General features: G+C 41.4%; 1 protein-coding gene across 3 annotated transcripts; it reads left to right on the top strand.

Moving 5' to 3' along the window:
* The first annotated feature begins 344 nt into the window (after positions 1-344).
* LOC139539771 (carbonic anhydrase 5B, mitochondrial-like) lies at positions 345-12,772 on the top strand. Of its 3 annotated transcripts, none has more exons than XM_071343049.1 (7): positions 345-941; positions 3,221-3,418; positions 3,878-3,996; positions 4,924-5,019; positions 6,864-6,926; positions 9,171-9,329; positions 9,474-12,772. In XM_071343049.1, the coding sequence occupies exons 1-7, from the start codon at positions 800-802 to the stop codon at positions 9,642-9,644; spliced, it is 948 nt and encodes a 315-aa protein (XP_071199150.1). In that variant the 5' UTR covers positions 345-799; the 3' UTR covers positions 9,645-12,772. The 3 variants fall into 3 exon arrangements, with proteins under 3 accessions (XP_071199150.1, XP_071199153.1, XP_071199152.1); XM_071343051.1 differs by lacking the exon at positions 345-941 and adding an exon at positions 2,888-3,093 and having other exon boundaries at positions 9,474-11,937; XM_071343052.1 differs by lacking the exon at positions 3,221-3,418 and having other exon boundaries at positions 662-941; positions 9,474-9,790.
* Positions 12,773-24,800: the final 12,028 nt, after the last annotated feature.

Below are 24,800 nucleotides of genomic sequence, written 5' to 3'. Positions count from 1 at the left end.
TGTTATTCAAAATAACCTCATCCAATAATTTACATTAAATCAGAATAGAACACTTGAGCTGTTTGTAAAGATGCATGTGTGTTCATCCACAATTGGAAACGACACAGTCAATAAGTGAGTTTTTGTTATAGAGAAAGCACTGCACATTTGACCATGTATTGTATTGAAGATCATGAGGCTCAGATTAATCGTGCTGTTATGACATATGACAAGAACTACACAGACATGTAAACAAAACTAAGCAAAAAGTACACCAAATATCTATGTCACGGGTCTAGATCTAGCGCATGTTGTTTGAAACGCCTCTCAGAGGATAAAGCCGATTGGTCGAAAGCTTTACACGAGCCCCACTCAACGATCTCTTCCTTTTGGAACCACATTATCGCTTCGCAAACAATATTTCACCTTCATTGATTCGGAGCGTGCGATAGCAGTAGGTAGCCAATATAAATAGCCGCGGTGTTAAAGTAAGCACGCATCAACAGGTCAAGTGAAAACGTTTGGAATTTATGTGAATGTTTCAATCGTGTGAAAGCTTGTCTATTTTCCAGACCAATCAAGCGATAGCGTGGAGAGAGCCAGCCGGCAGCCATCCGAAATTGTCACTGTCACAGTGTGGAAGAAGAGGTGCCATAACGCAACTCCCGTTGTTGTTTCTGATTGAAAACATATGAAACTGAACGACTCAGGAAACGGGAGCAGTTTTAATTCATTTGACATTTTGCCTTACCTGAAAAGATAACACAACAGCTCATTTTGACTCGCAAACTTCGAGTAGCCTATTCGAAGAACCGCGGTCATGGTGGCTCTCTCATCGATCGTAAACCCACTTGCCCGGCATCTGCAAAGACATATCATCAAGCAAACTAAAGGTCAACGGTTGATACCTGTGAGAAGATGCAACCTCACTGCATGTTCAAGCAAATATGTGCTTTCAGCGTGTAAGTGTCGAAACTTTAAAAGTACGGTAGCTTTCATCATATTACAGTTGAAATATCATTAGTTGCAGTTGAATTCGCTAGCTGCTTGCTCTTCATTTCATAAGACTAGAACAGTGGCATTAATGGTCAGTCCAGCTGGCCGCTGAGATTACACGAGAAATAATACTGTTTCAATCGCTCAAGCAGCAGTAACATAAATGGCTGCGTTGTAAAGTTTTAATCGACATCCACAATGTCTACATTACTAAAGGGTTAATTAATGGCGTTGTTTTCATCGCAACGGGTGCACAAAGAATACATGGAAACCAAGGACTGGATTTCTGCATGAGTGAATTGGCGTCACATTTTCAGGGGGAATTATAAACTTCTGTCCGGGTACTGGTTTTGATTAACTATGGTGTGCACATACACATGTCAATTTGATCGTAACTGTGATCACAATTTATGTTTATCTTTTGTATTTTATTTTTTAACTTGGCCTATTTTACACTGCATGTTTGTTTATGGTCTGTCTTTATTCAAGACATTCATAAGGCCTGACTTTTCTCTCCAGAACCCAAGGCATTATGCATTATTCCAAGGGTTCTCAGATATAAGCACCGCATACCGGTGGGAACATGTGAACTTAAATCCCAGCGCTCTGTTTTAATGTTTAGAACCATCAATCATCGCTTGCAATACGGTTTTTGAAACATATGGAATTTCTTTCATACTGTATAAGCGAGAAATAATATAAAAATATATATATATTCACTTAATGTAGCAGATTTGCACAGATCCATATGGCTGTGTGTGCATCCAGCTGATGAACTACACTTCTGCTACACCTTCCCAGTTACGCTTAGCACAGGTGGTCGCCTCTGTCTTCCGTAAACAAGCATTAACAAAGGTGTTCGCTGGGATTCTTCCACACCGATCTCGACAAACCATTTCTGTATGGACCTCGCTTTGTGCAGTGGGGCATTGTCATGCTGAAACAGGAAAAGGCCTTCCCTAAACTATTGCCACAAAGTTGGAAGCACAGAATCATCTAGAATGTCATTGTATATTGTAGCGTTAAGATTTCACTTAACTGGAATGAAGGGGCCTAGCCCGAACCATGAAAAACAGCACCAGACCATTATTCCTCCTCCACCAAACTTTACAGTTGGCACTATGCATTGGAGCAAGTAGTGTTCTCTTGGCATTCACCAAACCCAGATTTGTCTGTCGGACTGCCAGATGGTGAAGCATGACTCATTACGCCAGAGAAAGTGTTTCCACTGCTCCAGAATCCAATGGCGGCAAGTTTTACACAATGTTTGTCTATGGCGATTGCATGGCTGTGTACTCGATTTTTATACACCTGTCAGCAACACACCCGTCCACATACTTACAATCTGCTGGATATTCATGAAGTAACGAGTAATGTGATCTATTAGTCATTGCAGGATAGCTACTGTTTGGCGTAGCACAGAGAATTTTCGATCAACCTTAACTTGGCGACACTATCTTCGTCCTCGATTCGGTCAAACATATCTTCTAATAGGTCTGTGTTCAGTTGTAGGTGGTTCGTTTGAATTTAGAAAATGCTAGTAAGGATAGGCCTTTTTTTTCAGGTACAGTAGCAAAATGGATAATTAATACATTTTTCCAATAAATACCTTTTCCAAATGACCTTTGTACAGATATAGGTTAAGCATTCACAGTCCCATTGGCAGAGCGGTCAGTGACTGATGTAAATTGCATCATAGGCAGTTATTGTTTTGCAGCCCAATGGCAAAACCAGGAAGTCATAGTAGATTTATTTTAACGCCAGAAGATGTATATCTACGAAACATTCCATTCAGAGCTGAACTAGTGTCTCCCTTTCCTGCTGCGGAGTAGACCTGGTGGGCTGCCAATACATTCCGCGAGTCTGTTTCTGTAGCCTACCCACATTTGACTTATTCTGTCATTTCCTTTCAATAGGAGTTAGTGAAGGAAGTGTCTCTTTTTCCTCCTGCTTTTCTAATTTCTTAAACGGAATCAACGGAGGAGGCTTAGACTACTGGTCTCACTAAGTTTTCACAATTGCTTGTCTACTTTGAGACATTTGATCTTATGTTATTTGGGAATTGGACTATTATTGCCAATTTAAGAATGCAGGAAGCTGGAGAGTACACTATGAAAAGTAAGTGTCAGCATTTGTTATAGTAGGCTAAGCAATAGGACCTAATGTGATTTACTAAAGACAAGCTGTCGTTTTACATTTAATATCAGACTAGATTTAAATCCCCTCTCTCATGCTTTGACTCCAGTGCATCCGATGTGGCAGGGACCACTTGTTGCTCCTGGGGGCAACAGACAATCTCCTATCGATATTCGGGTGCGCAAGAGTGTCTTTGATCCGCATCTCAAGCCGCTGACCCCGGATTACGACCCCAGGACATGTTCACAGATATGGAACAACGGGTACTCATTCCTGGTTGAGTACGATGACACCACCGACAAATCCAGTAAGCAGTTTCTGTTCTGCCGCGTGACCTCCTGATTTAAAACTGCAATGCCTGCCACGTGGAACTTGACTTTGATTTACATTTAGGTATCCCTGCCCTTGGCTTATTTCTCAACATCATGGTCTTAACTTATTGTTTAGACAGTCTAATTTTCAATCCAATATTATTTCAGAAATGTATATTTTATTAACCGCTAGACTTTACATAAATATTTATGCCAAGAATACAGTAGGCTAATTATTCTATAATTTAATTCTTAGTTCTGCTTTTAATGTGTGTTTGTGTGAGAAGAGGATACATTTGTTTTAACAAGTATGTTTATATAATCATGTTTATAATTCGCCACAGCTGTTGTGTGTATTAGTTACGGTTTCTTCTCATTATTGTATGTGTCTCTAACACAACATTGATGAGTGGTCGATTTCTTCTCGTCGATTTCTCGCTCTCTCTCTCTCTTAGCACTTAAAGGGGGTCCTCTGGAGGATAACTTCCGGCTGTGTCAGTTCCACTTCCATTGGGGGGAGAGCAACGCATGGGGCTCTGAGCACACAGTGGACCGCCGCCTCTTCCCTGCTGAAGTAGCTACTCCACATCCTCTTACTTAACATTTAAATACAGACACTCTCTGTTAACTTTGTTGAATGACTCTAGCTATGCTATAGTAAGAACCTCCTAACATGTCAAGTCTAAGAGTCATAGTCTTCAGGAGACTGTGGCATGGAACAGTAGATAGTAGGGACTGCTTAGTCATCAAGTCAATGCTGATGCCCTAGCCAATCCATGATGACATTGGCATGCATTTTCTGTGACAGGGGGATTGTGCTGTTGGAAACCTCTACGTATAGAAGCAGAATGCATTCTGTTCTATCCTTAAGGCCCACCTTTTAATGTGTGATCTATTTTCATATTGTTCCACCCACCTAAAGCATACTTATGCAATAGAGAGAGTATGTCTGGGGGAGGGTGCCATGCCAAGCTGGTGTTAGTGGCTGTGAGAATCTGACCAAGTCAGGGTTCTCAACACTCCCCAGGTGCAGTATGTGTACAAAGGCTCAAGTTACGATTACAGCACACAACTCACTCTCTGTGCCTAATAGGAGCACACCAGTGGGTAACAGAGATAATGGATCCTTCTCAGTTTACATATTGGGTTGTATTGTTCTTTATAGAAATCTCCCCAGATCCCAGGGTGAATAGGGATCTGTGTTGTGCGTATGGGTAGAGTTGGACACTCAGATGGAGTAAAACAAAGAGCAGCTGCATGTGACCCGTCTGTTCAGGATGGAGGATTTTGGGGCGGATTTTCATTCAGAATCTGATAATTTGTTGTTAGTTTTGATAATTGATTGTTCTACCACAAAGGTGACCGTTTATCTTGAGAATGATATTAAAGATTCATAATTATCCAGCAGCAAATATAATCTGTGACACATTGCATTTTAATTCTCTTGGTGTGTGGATAAATACGTTCTAATTAATGTATGCGTCGCCTTTTCTGTTAATAGCTCCACATGGTCCACTGGAACTCTGATAAGTACAGCCGGTTTGAGGAGGCGGTGATGGAGGAGAATGGACTGGCTGTTATCGGGGTTTTCCTCAAGGTAACTTATTGCTTATTGTTAACATAGCGATGCATCCCTACCATATGCAACCCACCACCACTGTCATACATACTTGACCATATACAGTTGAAGTCAGAAGTTTACATACACTTAGGTTACAGTCATTAAAACTCATTTTCCAACCACTCCACAAATTTCTTGTTAACAAACTATAGTTTTGACAAGTCGGTTAGGATATCTACTTTGTGCATGACACAAGTAATTTTTCCAACAATTGTTTACAGACAGATTATTTCACTTATAATTCACTGTATCACAATTCCAGTGGGTCATAAGTTTACATACACTAAGTTGACTATGCCTTTAAACAGCTTGGAAAATTCCAGAAAATGATGTCATGGCTTTAGAAGCTTCTGATAGGCTAATTGACATAATTTGAGTCAATTGGAGGTGTACCTGTGGATGTATTTCAAGGCCTACCTTCAAACTCAGTGCCTCTTTGCTTGACATCATGGAAAATCAAAAGAAATCAGCCAAGACTTCAGGAAAAAAAATTGTAGACCTCCACAAGTCTGGTTCATCCTTGGGAGCAATTTCCAAACGGCTGAAGGTACCATGTTCATCTGTACAAACAATAGTACGCAAGTATAAACAGCATGGGACCACGCAGCCGTCATACCGCTCAGGAAGGAGATGTGTTCTGTCTCCTAGAGATGAACGTACTTTGGTGCGAAAAGTGCAAATCAATCCCAGAACAGCAGCAAAGGACCTTGTTAAGATGCTGGAGGAAACCGGTACAAAAGTATCTATATCCACAGTAAAACAAGTCCTATATCGACATAACCTGAAAGGCCGCTCATCAAGGAAGAAGCCACTGCTCCAAAACCGCCATTAAAAAAGCCAGACTACGGTTTGCAACTTCACATGGGGACAAAGATCGTACTTTTTGGAGAAATGTCCTCTGGTCTGATGAAACAAAAATAGAACTGTTTAGCCATAATGACCATTGTTATGTTTGGAGGAAAAAGGGGGATGCTTGCAAGCCGAAGAACACCATCCCAACCGTGAAGCACGGGGTTGGTAGCATCATGTTGTGGGGGTGCTTTGCTGCAGGAGGGACTGGTGCACTTCACAAAATAGATGGCATCATGAGGGAGGAAAATTATGTGGATATATTGAAGCAACGTTTCAAGACAGTCAGGAAGTTAAAGCTTGGTCGCAAATGGGTCTTCCAAATGGACAATGACCTCAAGCATACTTCCAAAGTTGTGGCAAAATGGCTTGAGGACAACAAAGTCAAGTTATTGGAGTGGCTATCACAAAGCCCTGACCTCAATCCTAATGAAAATGTGTGGGCAGAACTGAAGCGTGTGCGAGCAAGGAGGCCTACAAACCTGACTCAGTTACACCAGCTCTGTTAGGAGGAATGGGCCAAAATTCAACCTACTTATTGTGGGAAGCTTGTGGAAGGCTACCCAAAACGTTTGACCCAAGTTAAACAATTTAAAGGCAATGCTACTAAACACTAATTGAGTGTATGTAAACTTCTGACCCACTGGGAATGTGATGAAAGAAATAAAAGCTGAAATAAATCACTACTATTATTTTGACATTTCACATTCTTAAAATAAAGTGGTGATCCTAACTGACCTAAGACAGGGAATTTTTACTAGGATTAAATGTCATGAATTGTGAAAAACTGAGTTTAAATGTATTTGGCTAAGGTTTATGTAAACTTCCGACTTCAATTGTACACGTCATATACAAACCATTTCAATATTTACTGACATTGAAATGTAAACACCCCATGCAGTGAATGTAAACACACAGCACATGCCTGACAAAGGACTCAGTGCTCAGACACCGATTATTTTCCTCCTCAGATAGGGAAGAGACACGAGGGACTGCAGAAACTAGTAGATGTCCTACCTGCTGTCAGACACAAGGTAAGTTCAATGATTGACCACTTAAACCATGCAGGTGATTTTGTTACCAAGGTTTCAGAGAGAACGTTTCAAGCAGGTGTTATGTCGCTGAGTTTCTGAGAAGGTCGCCCAAAGCTTAAGAACATAAGTAGTCAGTGCTGTCAGACTCAGGTTGGTGTTCTAGATAAGCCTCTCTCCGGTGGGGCACACATGACATTTGTGTGGCTATTGGAGTGTGAATTACACCGGGCTATTCGGGGGATTCTCTATCAAATCTATCGGCCTGATAATAGACGTAATTTTAAATTGTAAAACATAAATGACCTTTTAATGTGGCATGAACACAACCAGTCATATTTATCTGATTGTCAAACAAATTACTTCAAAGTAGGCATGTTGGTCCACTCCAAAATAATTCCAGCATCCAAACTGCATGTATACTTGCGCTGTTTGACTTAATAGATTTGTTACAAAGCACCAAAATTGTTCCTAATGTCATTCAGCGATTGCCATTGATTATTCTTACATTAATTGATGCGTCTTACTGACAAATTGATATTTTTTGTAGCCTGAAAAGTTGGGACACTTGAAATGGGGCTGAAACTGTCCTGGGGAAAACGGGATGGTCACCCTAACACACATGGTGAACTTACTAGACTAGCCTACAATGTGTATTAGCATGAATTTCAAATAGGCCTACCAGTAGTCAGTGATGTAGTGTTCAAAATGAAAAAAGTAACGCTTTCAATGCATTAAAAAATAAAAAATAATGTAAGGTGGGTAAACAAGATTTACTTACGTTTATCCTTCACTAGGGCTACACCACTGCCGGTAGCCTACCCCCTCATCCAAGGCAATTTCAAACACATGAACACACACAGAATAGGTAGCTTACACTCAATATAATACAGTTGATTCCAAACATGTTTTACACCCTAGTTCATGAATTGTCCATAAGTCATGAGTTAATGTTTGGAGTCTTCACAGATAATGGGACATAAAACAGTACCTTTCTTTCCTTATGTTAATGACATTTGACAGTTGTCATTTATTAAGTATTTAACAATTTAATTAGAATATTGAACTTAAACCCTGTACAAATAATGGATCTTGGGGATTGTGAAAGTCCACTAAGTGTAACATTTCATTATGTTGTTTGGCAGTGAAAACGGTTCTCATGGGCACACATCCAAAGTAATGTAGGCCTATGCCATTGCAAAACCGAATGCTTCTAACCGAAAGTCAACTACTGTCATTAAGGTAAACTTGTTGGATGGATTGGATGCGCATTGGTGTCTAGCTGTAGGCTAGTTGTCTAGTGATATTGTCGACCATCAGGTGATCAAGTAAAGAAAACCAATATTGATAGGGGGAAAAAATGGTCTGGTACTTCTGGCCACGGTTGGCAGGGTGAACACTGGTACCTGCGCACACCTAAAAAACAGCAATGAGTGCTTTAAACAGCTGACTGACAAAAGCAAACAATGATAAATCAATGGCTAAATCTAATGCATTGGAAGAAAGACACAGGCTATTTTTATCAAGTCTGCATGGGAAACAAATGAAAAGGCATTTATGCTGAAAGGAGCTCAGCTGAAGCTGAAATTCAGCACCAGCCTACTGGATGGACAACACTGCCACAGAAATAAATGGTTTAAACCATGACCGAGTTGGGGGTGTACGTTTCATATTTACCACTGCATTTTAAACAAATAGGAGAATGGGTAAATTAGCATTATTTAGAGCCGCCCCCCCCCCCCTTTGTTACCTTCCAGAAGTATTACTGCAAAGGAACTTACTGTATGATCTGAGATGGGGAGACTGTCAACTTTATCTGCCGTCTAGTGGCCATGAGTCAAATTACATTTTTTTCCCCCTCAACCTTTTTAACTAGGCAAGTCAGTTAAGAACAAATTCTTATTTACAATGACGGCCTACCAAAAGGCCTCCTGCAGGGACGGGGGACTGGGATTAAAATAAATAAATATAGGACAAAACACACATCACAAGAGACACTACATAAAGAGAGACCTCAGACGACAACATAGCAAGGCAGCAACACATGACAACACAGCATGGTAGCAGCACAAAACATGGTACAAACATTGGGCACAGTCAACAGCACAAAGGTCAAGAAGGTAGAGACAACAATACATCACACATTAAGGTTGTGGTTGGGAAATGGCAATAATAATTGTTATTATAACTTATGACACGGTTGGCAGCACCATGTAACCCTTTCCTCTTCCCCTTTTTGCTCCTTAGGACAGTGTTGTTGAGTTCACTAGGTTCGACCCAGCCTGCCTACTGCCCACTAACATTGATGATTACTGGACGTATGCAGGGTCACTGACCACGCCTCCTCTGACCGAAGCAGTGACTTGGATTATCATGAAGCAGCACATCGAAGTCAGCCATGACCAGGTTAGTGTGTAAGTGAGAGCGTGTGCATGTGTGTGGTGAAAGGGAAGGAATGTTAGAACTACTGGTGGACTACACTTTAGTGACTTCACTCGGCTGTTCCATGTCTGCATAACACATTCTCTCCCTGTCCTGTCTCTTCCTCAGCTGGCTGTGTTTCGGAGCCTTCTCTTCACCTCAGCAGAGGAGGAGGTGCAGAAGAGCATGGTCAACAACTTCCGTGTGCAGCAGTCGCTGCAGGGCCGCACTGTGCGTTCCTCGTTTACCCCCTTCCTGAAGGAGGAGCAACCTGCAAAGGGTCCACACACAGGCCACTGACCTTTCGACAGAGACTCACTCGGACCCTTCAAACCAAAATAATGCAATACCCTGGGAAGCACATTTTTGGGCTAACAAAGTCTTACGTTTGACTCTACAGAAGTCATACTGCTGGCATCTTGCCAAACGCTTATGCATTCAGAAAGCACTCTGATTTCACTTAAGTGCCAGGGATTTTATAATTCCAATGTCACCATCTAAAAGCTGTTTTGTTGACCATCCTTGGCACTAGACAGCTGTCTCACTGCCTGCTGTCCTGTCAATAAGTGAAAGGCATCATCAACACATGGCAGGTGTATTGCTGTAGTCTATGCTAACAGATTTTTTAAACCCCTGTCTCTTAGGTGAATCAGGTTGTTTTTTTATAGAATCTTTGAATGTTTAAGGTGTAAACCTTTTTTATTCAGTCCTTAACAGTCCCACTTGAAATGCTTCCAGAAACCAATGAGGGATTCTGCTGAAATACAGGTAACTGTCAAAATAAAGGAAAACACCAACATATATTGTCTTAAGAGGGTGTTGGGCCACCACAGCTTTAATGTACAAGTGTCTGGAAGTCTTGGAGGGATGCGACACCATTCTTCCATGAGAAATTCCATAATTGTGTGTTTTCCTCCAGGATTTCCCATAAGTGTTGAATTGAGTTGAGATCTGGTTACTGAGATGGCATATGGCTTACATCGTTTTTGTGCTCAAAACATTCAGTGACCACTCGTGCCCTGTGGATAGGGGCATTGTCATCCTATGGGGGCGTAGCCAAAATAATGATCTGCCCAGCGTTTTAATACATCACCCTAAGAAAGCATGATGGGCTGTTACCTGCTTAATTAACTCAGGAAGTGCACCTGTGGAAGCATCTGCATTCAGTACACTTTGTTTCCCTCATTTACTCAAGTGTTTCCATTATTTTGGCAGTTACCTGCACTTTTATACTATCACCGATTTAATAATCTAAAGCATAAGAATATCACCCTCGTATGAGCAGTACTCTTGCAGTAATTGTTCTCCTTCCTTGACAAAGTATTTGAGGTGAAGGGGCTCCATATTTGGATGTGTGATTTAGGTTGAAGGTTTAAGCTCTGAACTTGTTTACTGCACACAGCCGAAGAGATTTGGTTCATTGTATTTGGGCCTAGCTAAGGCTCCAAACTGCACAAATGAGTGTTGCTCATTGCTTTGAAAGATGTTTTAGATGCATTTGTGATTGATTTTATTACATAGTCTATTGAGTGGACTAGAATGTACATCTCACTATCTGTAACTTAGAGGTAAAAATCATATGTGTAGGATCGACATCTTTAAGGCCTTATAAGCACAGGGACACAAAGGCATTTGTTACAACTAATATGCAGAACTATTTTGTTGAATTCTATAGCAAACATCTGTATTTTAGCATGGGTTTCTAAGCATATTTCCTCTTGTAATCAAATTGTTCTGTTCTACTAAACAGGAATCTACCATAGTGCCTTCTATTTTATGCATCATACTGACACATGGCGGTCACCTCTGTTCTCATAGATCAATAGCTCACAGCAGTGTGTCTATTCTGTTGGGGCCTGCTGGTCTAACGCATATCGATAATATTCTGCCCCTACCAAGCTTAACAGTCGGTCAATTTGTATGTTTGCCAGTTTCTGGTTTAGGCGCTGGGAGAGTATCACATCATGCATCATTAACCTGTTATCTTGTTGGTTCTGTATTTATTTATTGGTGGAGGTCGATAGGTTTTTACTTGCCTTTTTAGAAGCACACGGACAGGAATCATTCTCCTCCTGATATTTGTATGTCATTTTTTGAGACTTAAGCTTTTTCTGTACTTAAATATGTATATATCAAATTTGAGATTTTAAAGTTTCCAGCAGAACTGGACAGGGATTACAGTGGAACCAACTACATGCATCAACTTTAAAACATAACTACACTTAATGTTATGCTTTAATAGCGTTCCAAAAGGTTAACTGTAATATAAGCACGGCTATTCCCCATGTTGACACAAAACCATGAAACATGATATAGCAGTTGTAATACCTTGCTGCCTATTTTCCATTAGCCTACTTCTAGTTGCAGTTTTCTGGGTGTGCCTTCCAGTGCTTCACTATTTTCATCAAAGAAAGGGAGTGATTGGATAAAGAGGGGGGTCTTATGTTTGCAGTGTTCAGAGAAAGTGAAGTAGGTGCTAAAAAGATTGTAGGAGAAAGGGATTGATTGGTTCTATAAACAGGGAATGAAAAGGGAGAGCAGACATTGAGGCAACATTGGTATTGTTTGTTCTATAAAGCATTAAGTGAGTGAATGGTTGTCTTTGTGATCATTCAATAACAATGTTCCTGTATAAACTGTACCTTGTGGGGCCTCTCCCTTGAAAGAGCCACCTGGCCCTCTCCCCACTAGGTCAATTGCAGAGAAGTAGCTTGACACTAACCTGTTTTGAAAACTGTAAAGCACTGTCCAAACACTGAGGAACTGTAAGACTCTTGCCCTCTATACCCAACTGACACTTGCCTGTTTCACTGCGTTCCCTATGAAATTAAAGGTGGCATTTTGTTACACCAGAGTTTAGGGGAACAATGTTGGGGTACAGGGAGGATTTGAACACACACAGTTATGATTGGTTACACATTTCATGTGGGCATTTTTATGGGTGCTGATAGGTTTGATGGTAGTAGAGAGATTTTATTTTCTGTTGTAACTGGTACGTGACCTATTTTCAGCTTCCATTTGTCTTGGTCTGTTTAGTTATGTTCTGCCTTTTTTAATATTTGAAATGATACTCTCCAGTGGGAGGTTTCCATTCATTTAACTGTTTTTATAGTTTTCAAATGATAAATACTAAACTGACACAAATGTTGTTGTACTATAATGACTATGTACTTTAATGATCCATTTTTAGTCTTGGTTAATATGTCCTCTGGTGAACTGCTGTATTTTAATGTCTGCCATCAATGCCCATTTTAAACGTGTATGCACAATGATCTCGATCGATATACAATGTGTACAAAACATTAACACCTTCCTAACATTGCTGGCCGATGTTGACGCCAATGCTTCCCACAGTTGTGTCAAGTTGGCTGGCTGGATGTCCTTTGGGTAGTGGACCAATCTTGATAAAAGGGAAACTGAAAAACCCAGCAGCGTTGCAGTTCTTGACGCAAACCGGTGCGCCTGGCACATACTACCATACCCTGTTCAAAGATACTTCAATCTTTTCTCTAGCCCATTCACCCTCTGGCACACACAATCCATGTCTCAAGGCTTAAAAATATTTTTTTTTACCTGTCTCCTCCCCTTCATCTACACTGATTTGAAGTGGATTTGTCAAGTGACATCAATAAGAGATCCTATCATTCACCTGGTCAGTCTGTCATGGAAAGAGCATGCGTTCTTAATGTTTTGTACACAGTGTACATGTTTTACATAAATACGACTTGCAGTACTTCCCCTTTCTTTGTTTTCTACTTGGCAGGTGTTTTCCTGAGGCTAGAGGAGTGTTCTGTGTGTTGTGCTGTAGTACATGTTGTATTTGTTTGATCGTCGGGCGGCCACATTCCTGCCCCATGGGCCTTGAGGAGCTGTGGTTCAAGGGATAAGTTGGGGCCCCTTTTCCAACAGCCCTGTTATTGCACCAGGTGCTGGATTGGCCCAGTCCAGCTGTGCAACCAAGAAGTGGTGCTACTATCATGTCCCACAGGCCTAAAACACCACAGGGATGGACCTTACATCCACTGCTGACAGAAAATGTTTATATATAAGATTCTAAAGCCTATATTAAAGAGTAATATAATAAAGAAATGCCTATTTTATTTTAATGTGCAGGTGGTATTAAAACTATGGAATGGGGTGCTCATCTGGGCCAAGTCATGTAGTTAAAGTAAGGGTGATTGCATCTCCCATATAATACCACAAGTCATTTATGGGACATGCCATCACCTTTTACTTTTTTGGACTTTGCCTTTGATTTGATTTTGTGAGCCCATGTGGTTATGTTATAGGATGGTCATATTGGGGCGTGTTGAATGTGTCTCTTATGATATCCTCAATAGGGTGGGAAAAGGAGGGAGGGTACAATAGTCAATATTGTGGAAAGATGGTTTGCCTGTGGAACAAGGTACTTGTTGTCTTTAGTCGTTACTCAGCATTGGCCTTGTCATGCTATGAGGCATGTGGGGCAGTAGTAGGCACTGAAGTAGCAGAATATGCTGAAGTTACAGGGCTTGTACCTATGAAGCACTTCCATACACTTTTTCAGTACACCAAACACTGAATTACACGAAGGTTCCTCTTCACTGTTATGCACGTATGTAATGCTTCGCTGCAATTTCAAGCCAGAACGCACTACACATGAACTAAGATGAGGGTCTGCAACAGAAACAATGTCACAGAGCTCTGGATTATTGCTGCACTCCATTGTTCCCTATCAGACAAGAGCCTAGGCCCAGACATTCAATAAGGACCTGGACCGCCACAGAAGGGCTAGACGGCACCTTTGAAGACAACAGAGAATGGGGTGTGGGTGTTTATAAATGTTAGGAAACCTGGTTTGAGTTTTGTCTCAACTTGATTCAAACAGACCCCTATTCGTGTTTATTATGGTTCGCCACAGGGGATATAAAAGTGGGATGAGATATCTCCCAAAAGGCTGCATGGTTTCCCACTATTGTGTGGGAGAGTTTGAGAAGCTGTTCTTTGAACTGTGTAAAAACAAATGGCGAAGTTAAACGAACAGGCGATCAGAGTGAATATTTCTGTGACTACATGGCTATCATTCAGAGTATGGGAATAAGCGTCATGTCCGTCTGTGGTCCTCATGCTTGAGCTGACCTCTTTCCACTGACCTTAAGTTACAAGATGAATGGCAGTTAGAAGATGAAAGAAAATGTCTAATTAAAGAATTTCTTCTTCTCTTGGTTTTGTTCTTTGTTTTAAGAGGATATTTTTAGAACAAAAGATGAGCCACCAGTCTCCCAAAGCCCACATACTAGGACTGTAAACAGGAACTTGCAGCTTCAGGACATTCTCAGAACTCCCATCCAGCTGCTCTTTCTCCCCCTCAACTCAAAAGTTTGTTTGGTTTATCAGATATTTCAATCTGTTTCTCATAAATAGGGTTTGAGAACTAGAAGTCCTCTCAGATGTGAATGGAAGACCCCAGCTTCAACTGAAATTGGCTCCTTGAAACATGAAAGGAGGATAGTCCAGGCTCTTTGGTTATGAGAATGGTTGGCAGTAGATTGGGCACTCCTTATGCCAGTATGTTTTGTTCACAGGATCTTCAGATGTTGTTTTGAACTGAAGAAAATAACCTGTGTTCATTGTTTTGTCAATCAGAAAATGCAATGTCAAATGTCTTTATTGATCTCAGTCCAAATCACATCACACAGAGACCCTGGGGACTTCGGTTCTTGGTTTTTCAATGGACTTGCTGAATTTTTAAAGATGCAGTGAATGTTAGGCTACTTCTGAGTAAGTTTCTCACCTCAGACAATGTGAGCCTACATCACAGAGCTTGTATAACATTCATTTAGTTGTGTCACTGTATTTACTTATCCTCATTGTTTTAAGGATTGCTGTTCATGGGACTCCTTATCCTAATAGCCACACTATGTACAAACATATGTTCCATGCAATCTCAGCAACAGCCTCAGAACCTCCCTGCGCCCCCGCTGGCAGGCCCTCTGTGGGCTCCATTCAGAGGATGGTTGATTGTTTTCGCTTCCTTATGTTGACCAGCCCTGTATTAGAGGTCAGTCCCACCCTTAGGTCACCTGCCGGGAGAGAAAGCAGAACCTCCACATCTGGAGGCAGCAGTACCTTCATCACTCTGTCAGTGATGATCACCACTTCACCTTGCCATGATGCACACAAACTGCCCAACCACCATCGTGCTTAGTCCTCTGATACCTGGGTTAACGAATGATGAGTTCCACAAACCAGTGATTCAGTTGAGTATATCAGTAGGTATTAAAACGTCTGGACATCATGAGAGGGAAGAAGACAAAAAGAGAACTGGGAAATAAATAAGGGAAATAAGTCTTCCCATGTGCATTAACATTTGTGTTCTTGTGACTGACTAAACTAAAAGAAGGGTGTGGAATGTCATATTGTGCAATATGAGATCGTAGCAGTGGAGGCTCCTCAGAGGAGGATGGGGAGGACCATCCTCAATAAATTTCATAAAAAGTGAAAAATTGTAAAAGTTATCCTTTTTAGATAAAACTATACTAAATATATTCACGTCACCAATAATTGCTGTAATCTGTTGAAAAACGTTTCTTAAAACGGAAGATTTTTTTTATTTAAATTAACATATCTAAATTTGTCCAATAGAAACTCGTTTGCAACTGATGGGCTAATGATTACACCCTAGATCAGCTAGATGCAGACAAAAGTGTGTAAGGCAGTATTGAATGTGTCAATTTCTCTCAAACTGTGCACATACTTTGTAAACTTTCTAGGCTAGGTTGTGGGAACCGCATGATGGGTATAGGGTATAGGGAAAATGTGAGAATCATGTAGTAGCCTAAACTTATCGACATTATATTGAGTTGAGTGAATGGAATATGAATGACAGTCATCCAATATGCTGTAATAGAAATTAAAAAAGTATCCTCATCTTAAACGGCACCGACCGCCACTGAATCGTAGGGCCGGATTCTAAATAAATGATCAGGAGTTACACAAGTAGAGGGCATAGTCAGACACAAAGGGACACTACATGACCAGAAGTATGTGGACACCTGCTCGTCAAACATCTCATTCCAAAATCAGGGCATCAATATGGAGTTGGTTCCCCCTTTGCTACGGTAACAGCCTCCACTCTTCTGGGAAGGCTTTCTACTGGATGTTTAGCATTCCTGCTGGGACTTGCTTCCATTCAGCCACAAGAGCATTAGTGAGGTCGGGCACTGATGTTGGGCGATTAGGCCTGGCTTGAAGTCGACGTTCCAATTCATCCGAAAGGTATGGACCTTGCTTTGTGCACAGGGGCATTGTCATGCTGAAACAGGAAAGGGCTTTCCCTTTTTGTCTAGAATGTCATTGCAGGCTGTAGCGTTAAAATTGCCTTCACTGGAACTAAGGGGCCTGGCCCGAACCATGAAAAACAGCCACAGACCATTATTCCTCCTCCACCAAACTTTATAGTTGGCACTAAGCATTCGGGCAGGTAGAATGTTTCTGGCATCCGCCAAACCCAGATGTGTCCGTCGGACTGCCAGATGGTGAAGCGTGATTCATCACTCCAGAGAACTTGTTTCCACTGCTCCAGAGTCCAATGGCGGCGAGCTTCACACCACTCCAGCCAACACTTGGCATTGAGCATAGTGATCTTAGGCTTGTGTGCGGCTGCTCGGCCATGGAAAGCCATTTCATGAAGCTCCCGACGAACAGTCCTGATGCTGACGTTGCTTCCAGAGAGCAGTTTAGAACTTGGTAGTGAGTGTAGTGAGTGAGCTTGTGCGGCCTACCACGTCGCGGCTGAGACGTTGTTGCTCCTAGACGTTTCCACTTCACAATAACAGCACCTACAGTTGACTGGGGCAGCTCTAGCAGGGCAGACATTTGACAAACTGACTTGTTGGAAAGGTTACATCGTATGTCACAAAAGGTGACATCGTATGTCATCGTTGTCACGTTGAATGTCATTGAGCTCTTCAGTAAGGCCATTCTACTGCCAATGTTTGTCTGTGGAGATTGCATGGCGGTGTGCTCGATTTTATACACCCGTCAGCAACGGTGTAATTTAAAAGGGTGTCCACATACTTTTGTATATCTAGTGTATTTCTTCACAATGCTCTCTGCAGTGACCCGGGTTTGGTATTTGGGAAAAAAACTGTGTTGAATGAGGAGCCAAAAACTTGAAGACATTAGGAGGTAAATTTGTCCACTATTCTTTTCCCATGTCCTCCTCTTCGGAGGAAAACGGCAGGAAATTGTGTGAGTGGGGCAATATTTGTCCCTCTGAGCTCCAGACAAAATGACATTCCTTGCAGGGCACATCCCTGCAAAGCCCTCAAGGTGGGGCTTTTTTCATCTTATTTTCTTAATCCTTCCTGTGCATTAACCCTATGGGGTAGTGTGGTGAGGGACAGAGAGATAGGGACCAGAAGCCAGCCATTGCTGCATGAAAACCCTCGACCTTACCGTATAAACATTATGTGGGTATTATGAATTGCACTAATAACTGTTATTGTGTTCAAGTCTGTCTGTCAATTTTGCTATTGCACATTGAATAGTGCAAGATGAGAACAAAACATACCTGTAAAATATCAAATCAAAATTATTTATATAGCCCTTCTTACATCAGCTGATATCTCAAAGTGCTGTACAGAAACCCAGCCTAAAACCCCAAACAGCAAGCAATGTAGGTGTAGAAGCACGGTGGCTAGGAAAAACTCCCTAGAAAGGCCAAAACCTAGGAAGAAACCTAGAGAGGAACCAGGCTATGAGGGGTGGCCAGTCCTCTTCTGGCTGTGCCGGGTGGAGATTATAACAGAACATGGCCAAGATGTTCAAATGTTCATAAATGACCAGCATGGTCAAATAATAATAATCACAGTAGTTGTCGAGGGTGCAGCAAGTCAGCACCTCAGGAGTAAATGTCAGTTGGCTTTTCATAGCCGATCATTAAGAGTATCTCTACCGCTCCTGCGGTATCTAGAGAGTTGAAAACAGCAGGTCTGGGACAGGTAGCACGTCCGGTGAACAGGTCAGGGTTCCATAGCCGCAGGCAGAACAGTTGAAACTGGAGCAGCAGCACGGCCAGGTGGACTGGGGACAGCAAGGAGTCATCATGCCAGGTAGTCCTGAGGCATGGTCCTAGGGCTCAGGTCCTCCGAGAGAGAGAAAGAAAGAGAGAAGGAGAAAATTAGAGAGACCATACTTAAATTCACACAGGACACCGGATAAGACAGGAGAAGTACTCTAGATATAACAAACTGACCCTAGCCCCCTGACACATAAACTACTGCAGCATAAATACTGGAGGCTGAGACAGGAGGGGTCAGGAGACACTGTGGCCCCATCCGATGATACCCCCGGACAGGGCCAAACAGGAAGGATATAACCCCACCCACTTTGCCAAAGCACAGCCCCCACACCACTAGAGGGATATCTTCAACCACCAATTTACCATCCTGAGACAAGGCCGAGTACAGCCCACAAAGATCTCCGCCACGGCACAACCCAAGGTGGGGGGGGGGCGCCAACCCAGAGAGGAAAATCACGTCAGTGACTCAACCCACTCAAGGACGCACCCCTCCTAGGGATGGCATGGGACCTTGTAGCAGTCATAAGGGCCAGGATGTGGGGGAGGCAGCCAGGGAGAAATGCAAATAGGTCTACTGTATGTGAACGTGTTGATTTTATTTACACAGCGCTGGTGAGTTTCCAAGAATGTGGATATATTTACATTGACATACAAACTTCCGTTCAATATTTCAGTCTTCAAAAGAAAAAGCCTATAACAGGCAAACCCTGTTCTTAACCATACAAGACACAGGTGGGGTGTAGCAGGGTCAAATGCACCCTCCCTTTACTAAAACAGAACTGATGAGAACATCCCCAAATGGGCATTTAGGCAACACATGTGGTGCGCAGACCAGAGGGGTATACTGCAAAGCAAGATAGCTCTACTCAGGGTTTTCTAAAACTAGAGAACTTCAGTTAGCTTCACATTCCAGCTCAGGCTTCATCCGTATTACAACAGTGGATATTGGTCATCCGCCTGCAGGCTTAACTAAATGTACATGTCACACATGGCTAGTCTAACACCAAACTCTTCATTGAGACAATGCTGAAACATCAACCCATGGGCAAGTCAGTGCCACATTTTCATTTGTGCCAAAAATGAAAGAAAAGTTCCTGAAAATTCAACCTGGCTATCGTGTGAAATAGACTTTTACAGTAGCCGACTTCCACTCAAGGCCACAGAGAGAGTAGCCTAGTCAACACTTCTACACTCCCTCTCATTCCATGGCAGTGATTTCAGCAGGTAGGGTTCTATTCTCTTACCCTCATAGTGCTGCGATTGCCCTGAAACATTATGGCAACATGCCAGAGTAGTCAATACCTTTCCACTCCCTCTCAAGGTCACAGACAGACCATTACTTTATTACTTTGGCATGGTTATCAATGCAATCATCACAAAAGTTTTACTGTGCATGAACTTTCAAATTCATCCTGCCATTACTAAATGTGGAATGTGAGTTAGCCTGCCCTGGAGCAGGTTAGTTCAGAAGGATTTGATGCCATAGAAACTTGTATGACCAGTTACCCCGAGTTGGACTCAGTTAACCAAAGTTCCCTCACTGCAATAGTGTGCTCTGTAATAGGCTATATGCCAGCGGTTCCCAAAATAGGGGGATCGTGACCCCATGTGGGGTCGCCTGATTTGAAAATGGGGTCGATGGAGATTTGACAAAATCCTGAATATATATACACACACACAAAAAAGGGTCATAATATCATATTTGTATCTCAAAATCAGTGTAATGTGGTTAACCTTAAATCTAAATTACAATTATTAAAATCTTAAAGATAAAATTCAACCAGTGTGCCCTTAGATCATGGGAAAAGGCCGAACTTGACCATTACACTTGAATCATTCGCACGGTGAATGACTAGGTCCGCTACGCTTTGAAACCACACACTATTGCAGACTTTGATATTACCAGCTACAATTGATATGATGAAAACAATGTGTGGGGGGGCATAGGCACAGAAACTCACATCAATACCTTTGTCAGATAACACTGTTAAAAAAATGATTAATGTTATTGCTATCAATCAGGAAACTGACATAAATGACTCAAATATTATCCAGCTTGTGCTCTCCAAATGGATGTTAGCTGTGAGGGCCAAGACGCCTATGCATTGGCTGTTGTTTGCTGTACATGACGTGGGGTGCTATTCACGAGGACATATTGTTCCGTCTCATTATTCCCGAGCATGAAACGGCACAGGGGATGTTCAGTGAGCTGCATGGCTATTTTGACGAAAAAACGATTCCATGGGATCAAATGGTGGGCTTTTGCACAGATTGGGCTCCATCCATGGCGGGACGACATGCAGGCGTTTGCACTCTAGTTATGAATGTGTCTCCCTCTGCCATATGGACGCGTTGTATGACATGCCGAGAGCAACAGTCGGCAAAAGAACTGAGCACATAACTCGGCGATATACGGGAGCAGGTAAATTTGATTGTAAACTACATTAATCCACATCCACTGCGTACACGACTGTTCACACATCTATGTGGAGATATGACCGATTCAGCGGAAATAATTCTTATTGGATAGTTTTTTTTTCAAAAGCCAACCATGCCCCCTTCCTCCTGCAGTACATGTTTCGAAAAGAAAACAGCATCAGTAAATGTCCCACACGAGTGATGACTGCTTACCTCCAAAGCTTGGAAGAGCACTTTGGGACCTACTTCCCAGTGATCCTGGCTCAGTTAACATGCCGGTAGGGAAAATCGAACAGCTGATCGAGCTGTCATGTGACCAAATGCTGCAGACAACGCATTCACGGGTCACTACGGATGAGTGTTTGCGGTCCAAACACTTAAAAGACACACCCTATCCCCTCAGCCCTCAAATTGAGTGGAAACTTCTGATGACGTTGCATGACGTCTGACGAGTATACACTTGCAGGGCGAGGGAGGAAGGAATGATTTTTAAATCGACCACCCCCAAAATCTCCCCCCTGCCAGAATTCCCCCTTCTAATTTCCTTCATTTTGTGGCTAGTCAAATACTTTCTGTGACACACATCAGTCAAATACTTTCTATAGAACAAACTTCACGTCAGGATAGGCAACCGAAATTAATAATTAATGTATGTGTGTCATATTAAACATAGAGGGAATAAAATGATGGCAAGCAATAAACATTTCAGAACAACTATGGCTGAATTATTATCCTTACACTTTCAAAAACACTAGTCGAATAAGACATGGCAAAGAGATGTATTTATAGACTAATACAAAATCAGTAGCGGATTTAGGTACGGCGGCATCTTGACCGGGTGCGGGCGCTGAAGGGGGGGTTCGCCCAGGGCGCCATACAAGCTAGAACCGCCACATACACTTGAAACAAATAGCCAAACCAAAAACTGCAACTAAGATCAGTGACATGTAGGCTAAACTAACAACGGAGTGAAGAGAAGAAATCTCAACGAGCAAGCAAGTCGCAGCAATGAAGAACGTAAAGGGGGAGTGATTCTGGCAGGGGGGAGATTTTCGGCACAACACCGGAAATTCGTCACTAGTTCATCCAGCAAAGATTGTGTTTTCAGCCACCGGTAGTTTGTGAGTGCTTTATATACGCTACAGTCAATTACGAGCGCATATCTACTTATATTAAATATATAATGATTAATATACGTCTACTGTATGATAGCTAGCACATTTATTACCTAACTAAGGTTAGCCTGCCTAGCTGGAACTTCTGAATATTTGTTTTTATTTCTACAATTTCCAAAAAATAACCAAACATAACCAAACTGAAATCTCCGACTTCAGTGCGTTCAAGACAACTGGGAATTCGGAAAAAACGAGCGCCAACTGGGAAAAATCTATTTGAACGGTCATCCAACTCGGAATTCCAACTCGGAAACTCGAGCCTCTTTCTAGAGCTTTTTTAAAATTGTATTTATTTTTATTGAATCAAATATAACAGATAATCTGACATCATTGAGTCAATAATTAACAAGAACCTAAAGGACAAACAAAAACAGAAAAATGTGTTATGACAGCATAAGAGAATGAGACAATATGACTTATTCAGAAAATAATTAATTATAGAATACAACCGTAGACAAGCTTTTCTTATTATATAGTAATTTCAGAGACTCAATTAGAAACAAACTCTCAAAAACACTTTAAAGCAGTTTTTTTTGGGGGGGGGGATATAAAAATGTACCAACCAAAATCATGACATTAGTTATACAGTTCAAAGAGTTCAGAGTACAGTAAAAAAAATAAGTTAATAACGTCATTGCATTTAATATCAATAGTGTGACCAGTTTTACTCAATATGTACTCTTCCATTTCTCTCCAAAATCTAATAGTGTACAAACAACTGTATAACAAATGTATAAGCGTTTCAGGTCCATCACTGTAGAAAGTACATGTCATGTCTGTAAACCGTAACACCATTGTGTTGGAGGGGTATATATTGTGCAAAATCTTTAGGTGCACCTTTCTTAATAGAAATAAAAATAAATTAAGATACAAAGCCTTTTGCCATGAAATGTCTGATAGTTGTAAATTCCAAAAGGGTTTCCCTCTTATGTGTGATCTTTCTTTTGCTAGAAAAAATATTATCTTATGTGTTTATTTGTACACTTGGGACTTTTGAGTTCAATACCATTAATAAATAGACTAGGTTCTATTCAATGTGTATCTTGAAAACACATATGACTTTTCATTATCTGGGAAATACCTGAGGACATAGCATTAGCCACAGAGCGATATTCTTTGTATGTAACAGGAAAGGCTTTGACTCTTAAAAAGACCTTGTAACTTAACATTTGGCCACCACTATCAAACATGTCACCTACAAAGATGATATTTTTAAAATAAATATGAAAAAGTAATTGAAAAATAATTTCCATGCCATAAAGGCTTGCTGATTACATTTTGATAACATTAGTGGCAGTTTGGTTATGTTGTAATTACAAGACAACCAAATTGTGAACCCCCAATTTTCTTACAAATATAATGAGGAATAATGAACCTGTCACGTTCCTGACCTTATTTCCCTTGTTTTGTCTTTATTTAGTATGGTCAGGGCGTGAGTTGGGGTGGGCAGTCTATGTTATTTGTTTCTATGTTTAGGTTTGTTCGTTTGGCCTAATATGGTTCTCAATCAGAGGCAGGTGTTTGTCATTGTCTCTGATTGGGAACCATATTAAGGTAGGCTGTTTTCAATGTTTGTTTGTGGGTGATTGTTGCCGTGTCTGTGTTTGTTCGCCACACGGTACTGTTTTCGTTCGTTTGTTGTTTTGTATTTTGTCAAGTGTTTTTCGTCTTCGTTGCTATAATTAAAATATGTATTCAAACCACGCTGCGCTTTGGTCCGATCCTTGCTCCTCCTCAGACGAGGAGGAAGACGAGCGTTACAGAACCCTAAAGATTCTGGAGATTCTATGCATTTTTCAAACACTTCATCTTAAAGATATTATTCATATCGACAAAATCACATAACTCCAAACCTTTTTTTCCCCTAGTTGCCCTAATAATTCCCCTAATAAAATAATATCTGCATTGCTACGTCTACTGTAAATTAAAATTGCTTTCCTTTTTATGCTGACACGTATTCCTCTAACATTGAGTGAAGTTACTTTCAAAGAACTGAATTTGGAAGTCTGTCATAGATTAACAAAATATGATTGAACTAGATGTCTGTACAACAAATTAAGGATTGTAACTGTGAGATAATCTGAGATTAAAGGCATTTGCGAGAATAGAAAAAAACTCTGAAAAAAACGAGGTACCACATATAGACCAAAAATTAACCATGTAACAAAATGGTCATTATCAATGTGAATCTTGCCTGTCTGCGCCTGCTAGGTCATCCTGGGTTGGTTGGATCTATTGCTGAGGTCGTCAAATTATCACGTTCTTCCCAACGATTATAGGCGTATCCAGCCCTTTTCCCTTCCTTACGTGCCTTATCGACCAGTGGCCATAGTTTGTACCTTAGCTGCCTCAAAATGGAAGATCCTTTCACACAAAGCTTTCTCTTTCAGGATTTCTGCGTCACGGAATGCTCTCCACATCTTGTTTCTGAATGTGCGCATGGTGTATTGCATGATAACTGGCAGGGTTGTCTTGTCGTTTCGGGGGTATCCGACTCTGTGCACAGTGTCCACCAGGAATCCACGTTTTTCCCTGTCTTTGGAGCGATCTTGGCCAAAACATTGAAAACCTCTTTCCTCACATCTTCATTGCGGGTCTCAGGAAGGCTGTATAGAGCCGTAAATTCCACCTCCTACTGTACCTTTCAGCCTCCTCACTTCTTTCTTGCAACTCTGTAACACGGCTTGTAATTTTCTTCACATTATCCTAATTTATGTTAACTTTAATTTTCACCCCTTTCAGCTCATCACATATGTTGGTAATAGCCTCTGTTCTTTGATCTTTTGTTTGAGGGCTGTA

The sequence above is a fragment of the Salvelinus alpinus genome, chromosome 15 (assembly GCF_045679555.1).
Source record: "Salvelinus alpinus chromosome 15, SLU_Salpinus.1, whole genome shotgun sequence".
NCBI classification, from domain to species: domain Eukaryota; kingdom Metazoa; phylum Chordata; class Actinopteri; order Salmoniformes; family Salmonidae; genus Salvelinus; species Salvelinus alpinus.
The sequence above is the reverse complement of the archived record's forward strand: the minus strand, read 5'-3'. Positions and strand labels throughout refer to the sequence as shown.